Here is an 18,129-nt window from a genome sequence, read left to right as displayed (position 1 = left end):
TTGAAAGGTTCAATCTAAATTTTCCAGCCTAGAACAGAACTTCACAGTCTTAAAAATTATAATTAAGGTGCACAGGAAAATGGCCACACTCAGGAAAAATGGAAAAGAGAAAATAAGAAAATAGGAATTAGGGATGGATAACAGGTGAGATTTAAAAATAAAATCCTCTGTAATGGAAATAATGATGCAGTAAGGGAAGAGTATTCAGTTAGTGGAGGAAGGGAAGAGATAAGGGGAAAGTAAAGCAGAACAAGTCAATGTTAATCAAAGACTTTAGGTTAAATATAGAAGGTTTTTTTAAATACATCTGGGAACTAAAAGTGCTAAAAGTAATATCGCTAATAAATGAGATGCTGAGTGTCTAAGCTGTTAAGCTCTTTTATAAATGTGCAAACAAACAAAAAAAAAAAAAAAAGGAAAATGACAAGAACTATATAATTAAGACATGTCCTGTAAAAGTAATTAACAATGACAAGGAGACAGTAAGGGGATTTAAGCAAGCCTCCTATCCAGCTGCTTCAGATCAGTGCTATAACCTGAAATCAAATTGAAGACCTAGAGACAGACTGTTCTGGTGGCCTTTACTACTCCTCTCATCCATTTCATGCTTGGTACAATTTATTTTTCTGTATCTCACAGACAATAGAAAGGTATTCTTTGACCTAACTGAGAAAAAGATAGGACTATCTTTGACAGGTATGTTTCGTAATCCCTGGATTCTTTTTAACCCTCAATCATGCTTGTTTCTGTACAGGCCATGACTTTTGCACTGAAGGACATAACTGCATGGAGCACTCTGTCTGCCGAAACCTGGAGGACAGAGCTGTCTGTAGCTGCCGGGATGGTTTCCGAGCCCTTCGGGAGGACAATGCCTACTGCGAAGGTGAAATACCTCGTACACAGCACTTCTGTATGAATTACTGTGGGATGAGTGTAGTAATTCATAAGCTGTCAAAGGGATAGGCATATTCAATACAGTGAATTAGATGTGCAGCATGTTCATCAACTAAAATAATCTCCCCAATTAAGTTCTTTAAAAGAAAATTTTAAACAATCTGATCGGCATAGAGGGGACCAGCTAACATGGCTGAGGTCTTGAAGTAGAAACGTTCTTCTATAGGAAAATTTTCCTTTTTTTCATGGTATTCGGATATTTAGGCAATCTAAATTCAACCATTTGAAAAACGTATTCGCATAACATTTAGTTTCTCTTTTCATTGCTGCATGTTCCTATTCTCTCCCCCCAGGAAGTAAGAAGTGCTATAGACTAGATTCTGGTATTGTTAATCACACTGAGTAAAGATTGATTATTTGAATTGCTCTATTGGTATCAGGGAGCAACAAGCTGCTTAATCAGAAGAGAATCATCTATACAGTCTAGTGTCATCAGGTGAAAGGAACCCATTCCCACTCCAGCAGTGAAAGCCAAAGTCCTCTGCACAGTCTCTCAGTGTTTGTTCTAGCTGTTGCTCAGCCTCATGAAAACCCTGATTCTGTAAATACACAATGCAGTGTGCTGTCAGGCCATTCTTACCATAAAGCTCAAAGGTTGGCAGCAGGATGGGCTTTGACTAATAAGCAGTTCTGTTCAGATTAAATTGAAAGTCAAGCATCTGTGAGTAGCTGTAGTTTAAGGTGCTCTGCAGTCCCACCTAATACCTGCATTATTCTCTGGTGATGCACAAGAAATGGGATAAATCGAGGCCTTTTAAGATTGTTCTTTTAGCTAAACTCTGCCAAAGGCCTGCAGTTTGCTTGAGTTAGCAGCTGCATTAATGTCAGTGGGCATGCTCATCTGTAGACTTACATTTGAGAATTTGTGGCTGTTTTCAGGAGGGGAGCATATAATTAATTCAGCTTTATGTACATCTCTACTTAATTTTTATGGTAAGCCTTCTGATGTTAGCCGGTTTTGAGAAGCAGAACTAAAAATCTTACAGAAAAAAATCCCTTTCCCCTCATCATGCTCCAGGAGGTATCTGACATCAGGACCTGCTGTGTAACTCATAGCATCAACCACTTTTTATCCCATAGTCCCTGGAGACTGCTGTGGCTTAGGCTGTGGATCTGTGTTTCTGGGAACTCATCAGCCATTCCCTATTTGAGGGAGTTACTGTGAATTTAGGAGTTTTAAGAGGTCTTCTTTCCTACAGCTCTATTGTCACTCTGCTGAATGAAAGCAAAAAGACAAATTACACTTCCTTAGTGATCTCCATGTCTCTCACATTAGAGTCTGTTGCTTTGTGTGTAACTTGCCAGGCATGCCATAAGCAAAAAAGGAAAAACATTTTTTATCAGCTTTGAGGCTGAAATGTTTTCTGAGGACACAGTAGATTATCATATGTGAGGCTGATGCATTCTTATTAAAAGAGGATTTGCCAGTTTGTGCAGTACCTGATGTGATGATTTTCTGAGAATTTCTTGGACCAGTTATTTCTGTATGGGCAGATGACTTTGATTTTGGATGGTAATTATGAATCCGCTTAACTTCTTTCAGGGAACATGAATAAGTGAATAAAAGATTGGGACATGTTATTTACATAAAAATACTATATTTGCTTTTTACATTTGAAGGCACTGAATTGTCATTTAATTGTCACTGATCTAGGAACACTTGCTCATGTTGAAGGTAATGGGAGTAAGTTACACTAGGAAGATGTGCCCACATGGGCAAATCTCAGGAGGTTGGGTCACTTCCCAAGAGGTTGTTCCTGCCAGAGGTGAAGTTAGCTGAAGAGGCAAACCAGCCTGGCTTTGCTGCTGGCTTCGTGCTGTAGCTGTGTGTTGGCACCACACTTGGGCTGTGCACAGCTAGTACACGGGTCCAGACTTGGCACTGAGTGTCCATCCCAGGCTGACTGTGAGGGTCATGTGCTGCAAGGATGGGAAATAAGGCTACAAAATAAAAAATGGGGACAGAGGACTGAAATGCCCATGTTTCTTCAGAGTTGTGCTTTTATTTCTGTATCCCTTTCCCAGTTCAAATGTCTCTTTGAGCAGAGGTTTTTATTTCTGGAAAGAGACTATTACTTTATGTACAAAACTAACAAACAGCAAAAGGCACAATAGCAATAGTGTAACACCAAGTCTTTTCAGAGTCTTGTGCCTCATCTTGAAAGGCTGAAATGGTCCCAGCCTCCTTTTCTCAGTGGATGCCCTTACTTCACTCTGCTATTATTTGGGCTTTAATTGCAAGCAATGCCAGGTACAGAAATGTTGAGTTAACACTAAGCCTTTCAGAGGAGGCTTTTTGTAATGGCTAGGGTCCATAGATATGAGAGCTGTTTCTGTGTTTGCACTGCAAAAAACTTCAGATATACTGCAAAATTGGATGTCATTGGCTCTGTGTTAGAGCCAAATCTCACTACAGTCCTGATTTGTGCTCCAGCACTATTAAAATTGAAAGAATAAACAGAAGTAATGATGCTCCTGTTTGCAGAACTTCTCCTTAAAGAGAAGAACAAAAATAAGAACACTTAAAGCTGATTTCAGTGTTGGTCTGGAAAAGCTGCATAAATTTTACGTGAATGATGGAAGAGTTTGGCTTTTGTCCTAGAATGAACCAGTGCTTTTCCAAAGCTGTGTGATAGACACTTTTATTTTGGCTAACTTTGTTATATTATAATATTATTTGTTAATATTTACATCACATTTAGCTTTCCCTCAGAGTACTGTGGAAAGCAATACATAAAGAATTTGTATTTCTTTATTTACTGTAAATTTCTTAATTTACATCATTATTTGGAATAATGCTAGAAGTGTTATTCCAAATACTTTAAAAAATCTATTTCTGCCCCAGGCTATTATTTGAGTTTAGTTTGAGATACTTTCTGGGCAGGTTGTGTACCGATTCTGCTGTGCTGCCCAGGTGTAGGTACTTTTAATACAGCCTCCTACCTAAAATCAACAGCTTAATAAAACAGGTGTTCTGATGAAGTGTAATTAATTTTTCCCAAAGCCACATCTGCAGTACTCTCAAACTGGTGATTACCCTCTGGAATATATTTCAAAGAGTGTTCAATACCCACTGTTTTTATGATGGTGGAGTTATGCTGAAAAAGCTTTTCAGGATAAAGATTGTGACTCTTGGCTACCAGGGTAATCTGATGCATCTAGAGGAGCATATTTCAACTGTCTCTGTGCAAAATCTGATTTCAGTTTAGAAGTACTACCAAGGATTGCTGATAAATAGAGAGCAGAAGAAGCTCAAGAAAGAAGACAGGAGAATACAATAGTAGAGACCAAGACAGAACATGACCGGAGAATACTGTGATATTTACTTCTTTATCAAAAGGATTTTGCCTGATGCAGGGGCTATTTTACATCACATATCTATCTTGGCTGTGATAGAGTTAAATTTCTTTGTAGCAGCCTGTGGTGCTGTGGTTTAGGTTTGTGGTGTTACTCTCGGTAGTGAAAACAGGCCATACAGTGTGGTTGTTTCTCAGAGATTGGTTTGGCATCAGTCTATTGGTGGTAGCTGGAGAGCTTTGAAACCTTTTTCTTCCTATCTCCCTTCACTTACTAAATGGTCTTTATATCAACTCATGAGCTTTTTCACCCTTTCACTCTTTTTGTTAATCCCTCCATCCCATATAAGGGTTGAGCAAGAAAGGAGCTGCTGGGTTAGGGTCAGCCCTCTACGCATCACAAATTTATGTTATAGGTGTGTGGACCATAATGTTTATTTTTTCATAGTTGGAAATTTAGTTGTGCTATTAACACAGTATACAACATAGTTAACTTAGAACAATTCTTTGTGTAACAGTTTTCCGTTTATATTCTTACTTATTCTTTTTTCTCAGTAACTCTTCTTGTTTCTCTGCTGTTGTCATGTTTGTCCCAGTTTCATGTGAAGCAGATGAAATTAGACCAAAGACTGAATGACTTTGTCTGGATTTGAGAATTACATCAGCTTCACTGATGATTGTCCCTTGAGGGGAGAAGGTTTTCAGTTGAGAAATCTACTTTTGAATAAGCTGGCTTGATTTGAATCATTGTCAGTGAAGGAAAGTAAGCAGTCTTAGAGGAGGAATTGCCTCTTTCCAGAGATTTCTGGAGCATGTCAGAAATGACACTTGGTTAGACTTTATCAGGTGTCCCTTAGCTCACAGTTGTATGTTATTATTCTGTTTAAGCATATTTCTGTGTATGCTTAAAAATACTAATGCATTATTTAACACTCTTCTCCAGCAGTATGAATATTGCACTTCTTCACTTACCTAATTAGTACAATCTGTTGTTAGTCTTCTTGTTAATCTTGTTAGTTTGAACTAATGGATTACAAAAATAGAGTACATTTTCAAAATTAATCTGACTTCACGAATTGTAGTGAAGAGAAGAAATCTTACAAAGAATAGTTATAATCAAATTGCAGTGGGATATGTGTTGCATCGTATTGGCCAAGTACAGTTATCAGTATTTTTTTATTATATTAAGTATTTATTATTTATTATAATAAATTAATAATAAATATAATAAATAAATATAATAATTTATTATATTATTATATTGGGAGAGTGTAAGAGACCTTCATGATGGAGATAAACCTTGGAGTATCAGAATATATTCTATTATGTCCTCTGGGTCATTAATAGACAGTACTAGGCTATTTGCTAGCTTTGCTGTCTTCATGGTATGCACCGTTTTGGTTTTTTTTGAGAAGGAGTCCTTAAAAGCTCTAAAGTACTGTGAGCTTTGTGAACCTGGGAAGGTTACTCACACTTCCCTCTTCAAAGAAAAAGTATTTTTTGGAAGTGAAAAGTGTCAATAATATCACATATAGCTAAGAAGTAAAGATTTGCATCTCCATCAGCTGGCAGTGTTTGAGTCAATACCTAGTCATTTGCAGTTGGGTTGCAAAACCAATGAAGCAGAAAGAAAAACTTTCACTCCAGGAGGGCAGAATTTTATTTCCAAATTTCTATTAAAATCTAATTAAATGGTGCTAATATTAAAACGAAATATTAATATGAAATAGTATTAATACATTATCAATTATTAATATTTTATCCTCAGAAGCACTAAGTGCTTATTTCCATCATTATGTTAGTGAGTAATCTTCATATGAAGAATTAAAAAAGCAGTTTTAATGTGTCAGTGTGTCAGAGCGGAACGAATCCTTCTTGTCTACCATGGCTTTAATTGAGGAAAATAATAAAATTGATTCCTAACTTAAAGTGCACAGGCAGTATCCCTGACACCAATTCATAAATTGTGGTTTATACTGAGGTTCAGATTTTGCCACCACTTGTAGCAGTGGGACAGTTTGTATATGTACAAATTGTAAGATGTGATTCAGTGTTACTTGATTTTATTTACTTCTATGTTGATTATGTTTGGAATGATTCTATCCTCCAGCCAAAGCCAGGACTGAAAATGATATTACTACAATTAAAAAAAAAAATCAAACAGCTGAAACTAATTATATGAAGGAAACTTCTTGAAAACTCTTTTAAACTTTGCTACTGGTATTTGTTTCCACTAGCAATAAAAACATATGATGTGATACATCTTCAGATGAGAAATTAAGGTGAAAGTTTCTATACAAATTAAGTAGACCTGAAAGCAAAAGAGAAAAGAAAATGAAGCCTTAGTTTTGTACTTATTTTACTTTTGGTCCTGTTTTGACTGTTAGCTGGGGAGTGGCTACTGAAAAAATTGGGAGCTTCCACTGTGTGAAAAGTACCCACAGCCAAATGGTTGGGTTTCTTTTGTACCTTTTAAAACGTCAGTTAAAAAGTGCCACAGATCTGAACAATGCATAAAGACTGGATTCCCAAGAGTTGTAACAAAGACACAGAAATGCATTGCATTAAGGCAAACAGAATTTAAAATAAATATTCTTTCATGAAGAGGGCAGAGCAATAGCAGCCACAGTGTTTGTATCTTTGTGGTACTTGTAAGGAGTTTGGCACAGTTTGAGAGTCAGCGGAGTTGAGATATCAGCACTTTTCTGTAAAAAAGGCAGTAATCTGCCAGGTAACTCACAAGAATCTGCTGCATGGCATAGACCCAAATACAGTCTAACCCACACATGGGGGCCTTTCCACTGCTTACAGGTATTGTCTTTACTGCCTTCAGTAGGGAGCTTTAAAATACATTGTTGCAGTACAATCTGTGCTGTGTCTTCCTGAGAAGAACCCAGGAGATATTTGTAAAAAATGTATAAAAATATTAATGCTCCTTATTATCCTTTTAAAGTAAGGGAAAACAAAAACACAATGAGTGGCAAGTATTTGAAATTCTTGACATCCACAGTTCAAAATGATGAGAAGTTGTCATACTTAAATAAGAAAAGAAAAATATTATTTTGCAATTCAGATTTGAAGACCTATTTCTAAGTGCAGTGCTGAAGGGGATTGGATCACGAGCTGGAGTGCCAGTAAGTTGTTCTGGTTTTTGGATTTGACTAATTAGTCATATATAACATCATTTTTATTCCCAGTATGCCGCTGTATCAGGCTAGTTATTTGGAGCCTAAGGAAAAGCCCCCAGGTTGCTTTCATGTCTGACAAATAGCTATATATAATTACTTATTTCATCACATATACACTACTATATCAATTAATTATAAGATATTAAATAGTAAGAGGATGCAGTTTGCCCAAGTAAAATATTGATGGCAGGCAACATTCGTTTTCAAAATTTTCCTGTGGTATGTACTTCTAAAACAATTTAATGCGTGTGAAGTCCAGTGATGTTTTCACAAGACCAAGATAAAGACTTCAGTTTCTTCCAAGAGTCTCACATTGACGAGTGGCTGTAGGACAATATCTCCTACTGCATGTTTTAACAAGGACAGTTTTATCTCAACAGTCTGCCTTCCTTTCCAAAAACTGGGGCAAGTTGAAATAAAAGCAACTCTTTGTACTGTTAAAAAATGATATTTCTGAAATGCTCTCATGTTGTATTGTGTCCTTGCAAAGCTATATAGAACTTTTGTCTAGTAACGTAGACCTTGAGTGACTTTGCTTTTATTTCAAGTATTTTTTGTCCTGATGGCCTCCTCACAGGCTGCAGGAGATGGACAGAGCAATCATAAACTTAAGCAAAGATCAGAGATTTAAAATAGTGTAAAGGGAAAAGCACCAAGATGTGTACAGTATGCTATCTATGCAGTTTAGTTATGGGCTAGGAAAAAACAAGCCCTGTGTGAAGAACCAACAGAATTTATTTTTAGTCTAATTAATGCTTTATCTGTCTAGTCAAGATATAACAACATCTTATTAGTTTACTTACGAGAATGCTGACTAATGCTTATAATCCAACTCACCCAGTTTCTCTACAGATCTGTTAATAATTCAATAAAAATCAATATACACTAGTAATGGCCCAATTCTTCTTACCCTCCCAATGCATTGCTACGTGAGTTGTTAGTGACCAAGTTCTTTTTTGGGACCAGCATGGTGTGGATAATGGAGGGTTATTTTACCCTTTTCTTCTTGGTATTTGTGTATGCTTGAGGTGATTTTTGTATGCTTTAACTCAGTATGAGGGGTTTGTTCTTAGAGTTGATTCACAGGGCTAGATTGTGATTCCTTAGGTTCTAGTGCTTTTTGGAGAAGAGACACACAGGTCTAGAAAGGCAGGCAAAATAAAAGTAATAGAACTCCCAAAGAACAAAGAACAATTTTGGATGTAGATTATATACATGTTAACTCTTGATAGTTTTGCTGTTGGAACCAGGCTTTTTACTGGCTGTTGGTAGCAGAAAAGGCACAGGGCGTAATGAGAAGAAAGAGTTGAAAATTATCTGTAGAGTGTAGGAGTGACAACAACTATGGTGGTGCTGTCAGCTGGAATAAATAATGTGGGACACTGAAAAAATACACAGTTTTGACTGAAGTTGGTGGTTACATCCTTTGGGGAATATGTCAGTTGGAAAAACTGCTGCAGTGGATAGAGCAAAGCCAAACAAAAGTGCAGTGATTGTTTTGTGACTGACTGGAAGTAACAGCAGTAGTAACCATAGGCTTGACCAGTGATGGAGAGTCTAGAAATAGTAGTGGGAGGAGGAGGAGCAAGGGCTGTGCTAGAGCCCCAAGATATTTTGTCATCTTAGACAGCAAGTGAGAAAGGGTTTGCACAAAAAGAGACACAGAAGATAGTGTTATGGAAATGAAAACACACAAATTGAAGCCAGGCTGTAGGTAAAAATGAAGTGAAGCTGAAGAGAGTAGGAGCTTGGAAATATGGTCAAGGAAGTGTGAGAGACTCTACAGGGAATATTTTTATTAGATTAATGAGGCAGGAACGTTTAGCCTACTAAACATCTGAGTAGTTGAGAAGGCAGTGTGTTTGGTGGTGGAAATAAAATGCCCAGTACTTTCACAGATGGGTAAGCTGGTGGGATCTTGCTTCAGAGTTATGCTCTTTTTTTTTTTCTTTTAAGGAGTAAGAGCTGATGGGCGAAGGGATGAGTTGAGTACAAGAGGGGAGACAAAGTGAGCAAGATCTGAAGACAGGGCTAAACTTAGGTAGAAAGTGGTTGCGGGAGGAAAAGAGCAGAGAAGCTTGATGATGGATGTAGAAAGTTAGAAAAGTAATATTTGGTGGAGGGATGGCCAAGAGAAAGTAAATGGGCAGAACATTTTTTCCTTTGTGATCCTCTTCCAGGTGCAGAACAGGTTATGTTTGTTCTAAAGGTTTTTAACCCGCATTTACCTTTTTAATGGTATTGATTGCTGTGATCGGTCACTTAATTTTCATTTTCCCTTAATTGTTGAGTAGCATCTGCTGATTTTGTGATGCGCTTTTTCTAGGTCAAAGCCCAGAGAAGAGTCTGAGTCTTTTCCTGTTTGTCTTTCTGTATGAATCAGGTTGGTAGTGACAAAGCTAAGGGCCTGAAAGGCCTGTATTGTGATCATTGTTACTGGTATCCGTCCTTGGGGTTCTCAGTGGAGAGGCCCAGGATTCACAGGAAGCGAGGGTGGTGAATACCTTTGCTCTTACCAGCAGAGCCCTCAGATCAGGATGGAGGTGTGCTGATGAAGCTGTGTGAGAGGTGAAAAATCATTGGCCTCTTGAGCAGGTGATGTAGTGCTTAATATTTATAGGCTGTGAAGACATGTTTATTAACATAAAACCCATGGGGGTTTTATTTGTTTTATTTTAAATTGTAGGTCTAATCTACTCTGCTGTTGTGTTCCGGATAATATTTAATGTGTTCATTAAATAATTTTTTTAAATAAATAAAGCTTTTCATGTTTCTGTTCCCTTCCTACCTGGATAGTTAATGTTATTTGTTGCAAAAAAATCCTGCAAGAGTTTTAGCACTTGCCTTAAAACTCAATAGTGTCTAATACCAGTGATCTCCCTGGCTACCATATACCACTTTAAGTGCGACCAGGGAGATCACTGGTGTTAGACACTATTGAGTTTTAAGGGAAATAGCTGGAGGCAGGACACTATCCATAAAGGATCCTCAATTCTGGGAGTAGCCTCTTCTCATAACAGCCGATAATTGCTGACTTAGTACCAGACTCATTTGTTCTGGCAGGCTTTTGTGATGGATAAAGACTGTGATGTATAAGGGGGCCTAAAGGAGAGGCTTTGTTTGTTAGTGTGAGGCTTTGGTCAACAATGATTTATAGATTGCAGGTCAAGTTCTTTTCTTATTAAGGGGATTGTAAAACACGACTGGGAATTTTACTCTGGAGAAGCAAACTCATTAGGGTGCAGGAGGAATGGATACAGGGAAACTTTTCCTTGGTTATATATTTAGCATAAATTTTGTTTGAGTGCTTGGGGAAATAAAGAAAGGCAGGTTTTTCAGGGTTTTTTTTTTCTGTTTTTTCTGTTTTTGCAAGTATAAATAAATCATTGAAGTGCAGATTCCAAACACTTTGCACTAACCAGTTTTCCCAGAGGTGCCCCTTTTATCTTTTCCACTGGGAGTGGAGCAGGTTGATGATCTCCATGACTACACTGTTGTCAGTACATCACAGCTGATGGCTCAGTATCACATCACAGACTTCAAGCACACAAGTCTTTATTGTTGAATGCGTAGAGCCATTGGAGTGGTGCATTCATCTTATTGAATTGACTTCAGTATCGTACTGGCTGAACAGTAAGACCTGAATATGCATTAATATGCTAACTAGGCTTTTTGGCAGAAGGAAGTTAAGATAAATGTTGTAGGATTTCTTAGATATGCAAAATGCATAGGGCTTCCATTGTGCTTGTCTCAAGGTAGCATGCTTGTTTTGGCTAGGGTAGAGTTAATTTCCTTCACAGTGGCTAGTACAGGCCTGTGTTTTGTATTTTTGCTGCCCACAGGGTTGATAATACAGAGGTGTTTTTGTTACTGCTGAGCAGAGCTTACACAGAGCCAAGCCCTTTCCTGCTTCTGGTACTGCCACACTGGGGAGGAGACTGGGGGTGCCCAGGGGGCTGGGAGGAGACACAGCCAGGACAGGTGACCCAAACTGACCAAGGGAGATTCCAGACCATGTGACACCATGCTCAGTGTGTGCACTGGGAGGAAGGAGGAGGAAGGGAGTATGTTTGGAGCGATGGAGTTTGTCTTCCCCGATAACCATAACACATGATGGGGCCCTGCTCTGCTGGTGCTGGCTGAACACCTGCCTGCCATTGCAAGGCAGGGAATTCATTCCTTGTTTTCCTTTGCTTGTGTGTGTGGCCTTTGCTTTTCCTATTAAAGTGTCTTTATCTCAATTCACAAGTTTTCTACATTTTATCCTTCTGATTCTCTCCTTGATCTCACCAGCTGGAGAGTGAGGTGCTGGTTTGCGGGCTGCCTGGGGCTTGACTGCTGACTGGGCTTACACCATGACAGGTGAATAAAAGGCTACACCAGTGTTTTCAACCAGTAGACAGGATAAAAAGGCGTTTATTTTGGTAGCTTTGAAAGACAACCGGTGTTGGGTTCATTCACTGCCCTACTTCAGTACTCCTTGATCTGTAATACCTTACATAATGTATATGAAGCTTGCATGTGGAGTGCCAAAGGAATTTCAGGCTTTTTGTATGGTCAATCTCTGTGTGACTAGTTGTCATTTGACTGTTATTCTACCTTTTTGTATTAATTATCTTTATTTAGTAATATCATTGCAAATTGTTTATAAAAACATCTTCTTATCTGCAGTGTCTGCATGGTGTAGAGGGTCTTTAGGTGCCAATATAACATAATCTTGTGATAGTAGTGATAACACAGAGTTGGGTGGGAGTTTTGATTTCTTGTGAACGTTTAAAGAATGTGAGCAATATCTTTGCTAATAAGCTTGAAAAAAACAGTACATCAGATCTGTCCAAATGAACACTTTGAAGTTAACTTGAACAGTGGTGGGTTGTGTGGCTTTTTGGGTGTTGGTTTGTTACTGTTTTTGTGGGGGGGTTTGTTTTGTTTTGTTTTTGTTTTTTTTTTTAATATAAGTTGAACAAGCCAGGTTTGGGAAAAAAAAAAAGATGATTATAAATAAAATATTTTTCAAAATCTCTATATGTGGTATGTTGGCAAAGTGAAAGCTTTTATTTAGAGCACTTCTAAATTAGGAGGTTTGAATCAAAGGAGCTTTGACTTTAAGTTTTTCCTTGCAAAATAAAAACTGTTGGCATTTTGGGTCTCCTGTTGGTATTTACCTGCCAAAGGAATGATTATAGTTTTCAGAAAATTCTATTTAATGGTCCTGAGGCTTTGTGTTTTTAAGTAGAATTTTCTGAAGGTGCCAGAGCTGGCTTCTAGGCAGTCTGTTGATGCTGAGAACATAAGACCTCTAATTACTCGAAGACTGATGTTGTTACTTAAATACAAATCAACAGAATTAATTTAATATGGAGTTGTTAACTGGAATTATGAAAGACACAAGTTGCATCATTTGTTGTAGGGGCTGAGTCATATGTTGTAACTGCTGGCTGCTTTTGTGAATGGCATGCTTGTGTTTCTGCAGAACATCTGTAAGTCAGAAGATCTGTGCCCTATTCCACTCTCTGTGCAAAACCAGCTGTGGTAGTCTTATGATACCTTCACTTTTTATTGGTGTTCTTAGATGAAGTTCTAAGATGTGTTTGGAACCTTAATGTGCTCACTGTGTTCACTGTAAATGCACGCTCGTTTATGCAAGTGCGCATGTACATAAAATTCGCGAGGTTAGCCTTTCTAAACTAGCACCTTAACAGACCTATGAACTTACAAGGTAGAGGGAAGGAAACCAGCCAAAGTACATCAGCCATGAAATTCTTTTGCAGTGGACACCTTTGTGTTTGGTAGCCAACTGCCTCCAGCTTCTTCAGCAGAATCCAGTGGGCAGAGGACCTATGAACAAAGTTCTTTGTTCAAAACTGAATGAAATTAGGAACTTACTACAGAATCACTAGTATTCAATGTGTCACACTGTTTTGTACAGGAAGGCAAATTATCTTCAAAGAATGCAGAGGGGGGAGAGAAGTGCAGTCAATGAGTGCAGATGGTAAATTCCTGTTGATTTAAAAATACAGGGAAGCTAAGAAGAAATGAGGGATAAGCCTGCAACTTAAGCAGGAGTAAAGTAAAGGAGTTAATAATGTTGGCATTTAGGATTGCAGCATTAAGAAATTAACCCTGATTTGAATTTATATAGACAGTCTTTTGTCTTGAGCTATCATTAGCAACATGATGCTTTTCCATACAGAGATTTTATTTTCAACAATGAAAGCTATAAACATCATTGAAAACAAGAAAGAAATCAAAATGGATGAGCAAGAAAAAAACCAAGCCATCAGTCCGCCCATTTGATTTTTAGTGAACTTTGGTAGCAAGTTCAGTGACACATTGCATGACCATGTAAATAGGTGTACTGAACATCTCAGTAATGGTGTCTTTGTCATTACTATTACAAGAACAGTGTGCTACTGAGCACTTCCAAGTTAATATAGCTTTACTTTTTTGCATATAATACCATGCAGAAGGTTTTTGTTATTTGTAGTGCTTTCTCTGTCTTACCATTGAATTACAATCTGATACAAGAAATAGATCTAATTTTGAAGCCCAAGAGAGTACCAAAACAAGTTGGATTTTGAATTCCATGCCTACAGTCACTTATGTTGGGAGTTTGCTCTAGAACCTTATACTGCAACAAGTATTTTTCTGTCCCAACAAGTATTTTATCAAGTTGTATTTTATTCTGTCAGAGCAGATCTTTATATGAATGAGATTCTGACATGTTCTTTTCAGGTACAGTGTGTATATGTATTTATATACATATGTATGTAGATATTTGCAGATGTGTTATATACGCATATATACCTATAGATCTAAAATAGATATGAACAATAATCTATATGTAAATATATATGTGTTTATATATATAAAAAAACCCTAATTGACTACTTTATCTTTCTAAGAGAAATTAATACTGTTTCAGGGTCTTTTGAGATTTTGCCATGTTCCTTACAGTTTCTTCCTATTACAACAGGTCTTGTTAGATCAAAGGTGTGTAAGTGTGCATATAGTTGTGTGCTTTGTGTACTGATGACTGAGGTGACTGCACAGGGTGCAGTGATGGATGCTGTTGCAGTGCTGAGGCCATTGGTTAGTTGTTTGGGACCCTGGTTTTTTTTCCCCTGTTCTATTTAAACCATAGGAATAACATCTGAGGCACTTCAAAAGGAAAGATGCAAGCTAGTGTGATCTTCTTTGTAATTTCACTAACAGTTGTTCACAGAAACTCTTGGTGCTTCTCTTGTTTGAATATTTCAAGCAGTTCTTTTGAAGGGCGAAAGCCAAAAAACTTTCCAAAACACGCTGGTATTTAAGTAACTCTTTAGTCTAGCCCGCTACTGATGGAAGTGAACAGAGTGTATGGAGAGATTGCAAAAAATACTGCTGGATTTGACTTGTGTTCCTCTTTGCCTTGCTCACAGATATTGATGAGTGTGCTGAAGGGCGGCACTACTGTCGTGAGAACACCATGTGTGTAAATACACCAGGATCCTTCATGTGTGTCTGCAGAACGGGATATATACGCATTGATGATTATTCATGTACAGGTAAGGGCTGTGTATTTCTGGAAGGAAATAACAGGATGGTGGTATTTAGGAGTACTGATATGATTCTTCTAAAGTTAATGTTTGTTGGAGTCAAAGAACATCTAAATGAAATGTTAAACAGAATAAAACCAAAATCTGGTACAGAAAACCTAATGCATTTTACACGTTATGCGTAGGTCATATTGTTTGCCTGAAATTGTAAAGTGGGCTGGATTTTCTTATGGGTCTGCATTGTTTTGGGTCCTGATCAAAAAGGTGAAGGGAGGAGATTGAAGAAAAAAAATAAGCAAGCAAAAATAGTGCTGTTTTATTTGATTTTCATGTTTTGAACCAGTACCGTTTCTCTTGGAGTATAGCAACTCTTCTGCAAACTTTGGATGATGTTAAATTTGCTACGTGTTAAGAGTGGCTGTGTCTTTATTCTGAGCTCTCCATGCTCATTTCTCCCGAGTTCAGAGGGCAGGAGTTCTGCTTGCCTTGAACGACTGGGCGACATGGTCAGTCTTACATCTGTATCTTCCCTTTTTGGTGTACTGCCATTGGATGTGTTTACTTTTATCTGTCTTCTACTCTTCTTTTATTGCAAGGTAATTTGTGGTTATGGAATGAACACTGGTCATTTAAAACAGCCTTTGGTATCAGACCCAGGCTGACTGTAAGTGTTTCTATATTTTTTTCCTTCAACATAGATAAAGAAAATATGGATCAATGATGTGGTATGTTTATTCAGTGAACAAAACAGTATCCCCATTTTGTGTTCACAGGGTGAAAAATTTGCTTTCTCTATAAAAGGCTACATTTTTTCAGTAAAGCTTTCTTGAAGTTCATATTATCTAAGAGAAATTGGCTATAAATGTATGAGAGTATTTTGAATGTTAAGGTAGCACTGTGAAGTTCATTTCTAATTTTGTTCTGTCCATTGTGTCTTGGAATTTTTAGCATCAATGATATGTATTGGTACAGAAACAGCTTCTTCATGAATTGGCATGATTTCCTTGCCTGAATATGCACAACACTCAGTGACATAGATTTCAAATCCATACATGTGATTTTTGGGAATGCTGTTTTACCTGTTCTTGTCATTCCTCTCATGCATTGGCAAGCACTGTTTTACTGCAGTAAGCCCACTTCTTGAAGACCCAAGTTATAAAGCCTGCCCACAGCAGGTCCTTTCTGAAGCAACCAGTATGTTTCTGATCATTCTTTTACATTTTCCACACTCTCTGTGAAGTAAAGAAATAGTTTTGCTACCTGCTGAGTGTGAATATTGGGATTATTTTAAACCAACTGTATCTAAATCCGTGTCATACTTTTTCTGCTTGGCTTGCCTTAACTTGCTGTTCTGATTGAACTTTGCAAATGGTAAACCATCACCAACTTTGCAGGGGTATTGGGTGCTATAAATATAATAAAGGTAGTTCTTGAGACTCCTTACATTGCATTCTTCATACTTGCTGAAACATACTGTCCTGAAATACAGAGTAGTTAAGAGCTTTAGATGGTCAAGCTTCTGTAAAAGGTGTTGGAAATCCATTTTAGATCTATCCATTTTAGATCTCACACTCCAAACTGAATGTGGTTCCACATTTGTAAATCATAGTCCTGTGAAATCAGCCTGATGGGTGACAAAATGAATTATGTCTTTTCCATCTTTGTCTTGATCAAGCTGGGAAAAGTCAATGCTAAAAAAAAAGGGAATTAGATGAAAAAGTTCTGTAAGATTTCAAATCTTAAGACTTGCTAGGCCATCTGAACTGTAAGGCATGTGCTGTGTGTGCATGTCAAAGACTGTATGTATGAGCAATGCCACTTAATATTATTTGAGACCTGGAGTTTTTCTGGAGTTACATTTTAGTGAAGTTTGGATACAGGTGACCATGAGGATACAGCCCCTGCTGGATGATAGAATTTCAATGAATGGCAACCTAACATAAAGTGTATATGTCACAAAATAACTGCATTATTTTTTCTGGTTCCACAGCTGTTGTATGAGCACCTCCGGTGGAGGTACTGGTTTATTAATTAAGTTAATATGTGTCCAGATCTCTCAATACTCATGTGCAGAGTCCAGTGCACTTTGAATTTTGTCAATGTCTGCAATAAATATAGTCATTCAATCCTCTTTTTCCCTCTGCAGAGTTTAAAGGTCTTAATGAGTCTCTATTTGCCTTATTGGCAATTCTGGGTTTAACTCGCCAGCTGAAATATCAAGGAAACTGAGAAGGGAAAAAAAACTGTTTAAAAAAACCAATTAATAAACCTGGTTTTCAATCCCGTTCAGGAATAACCAGAATAGGGCAAACAAACAACAATTGACCCTTTGTGTTAAATTTTTTAAATTGTTAAATCGTGACTCTAAGTGTTAAATTTTTAAAATATATTTCAGGTCACAGTTTCTTGTAATGCTGTGTAAGTGAATCTGCTTATGGAATTGTAGTTGTGCATAAAATACCTGACGTTATAAACTGGAGATGAAGGTCTGGTAGTTTATCCTTTGGAATATTACTAAGCAGGAAAAAAAATGTTCTGTAGCTTGGCACAAAAATGTCATTGTTTGCCCAGGATAGCTGAAGCCCAGGAAGATGCTGAAAAATTATATGTGAACCTTGATTAGGCAGGTTATGATGTAACTGATGTCCACAGCTTGCTGGCACACTAATATACCTTATTGTTCCATCCTATGAACATACATATAATTTAGCAGTCATTGATCAAAATAGAAAAGAGCCATAAAATCAGTGACATTGAAGAGTTTTTCTCCTGTATGAGACATTTGAAAAGAATTCTGTCCTATCTATCTCTGTCAGAGTTGTGCACACAAAAGACTGATTTAGACAGCCTATAGCTGCTTTCAAAACAGCTCCAGTTTCTTTTGTAGTGGCATGTTTATTGCAAGTTTTACAATAGATCTGAATTACATTTTTATTTTCACAACAAAGGATGTAATAAAGACATCAGTTTCAGATACTGTTATTTGTATTCATATTGGAACCAAGATTCTCAGGGTTGGATTGAGTTAGTCACGACCATATTTACACAGAAATCTGTTGTTCATGACTGATTTTTATGTTCAGAAATCAATCATGGCTATGAGAAGGAGAGATGACTTCCATATGCCAAATGGGTGCACAAACTGCAAAT

At 37.5% G+C, this 18,129-nt stretch overlaps 1 protein-coding gene across 1 annotated transcript in view; it reads left to right on the top strand.

Moving 5' to 3' along the window:
- The window catches only part of NELL2 (neural EGFL like 2), a 136,951-nt gene that overhangs the window by 59,713 nt on the left and 59,109 nt on the right, over window positions 1-18,129 (top strand). The window contains exons 12-13 of the mRNA XM_066319061.1: window positions 755-883; window positions 14,863-14,988. Coding sequence (XP_066175158.1) covers window positions 755-883; window positions 14,863-14,988 — 255 coding nt within the window. The remainder of the gene's footprint in view (window positions 1-754; window positions 884-14,862; window positions 14,989-18,129) is intronic.

The sequence above is a fragment of the Sylvia atricapilla genome, chromosome 5 (genome assembly GCF_009819655.1).
Source record: "Sylvia atricapilla isolate bSylAtr1 chromosome 5, bSylAtr1.pri, whole genome shotgun sequence".
Taxonomy (NCBI): Eukaryota; Metazoa; Chordata; class Aves; order Passeriformes; family Sylviidae; genus Sylvia; species Sylvia atricapilla.
Note: the sequence above shows the minus strand (reverse complement) of the source record. Positions and strands in the feature narration are given on the sequence as shown.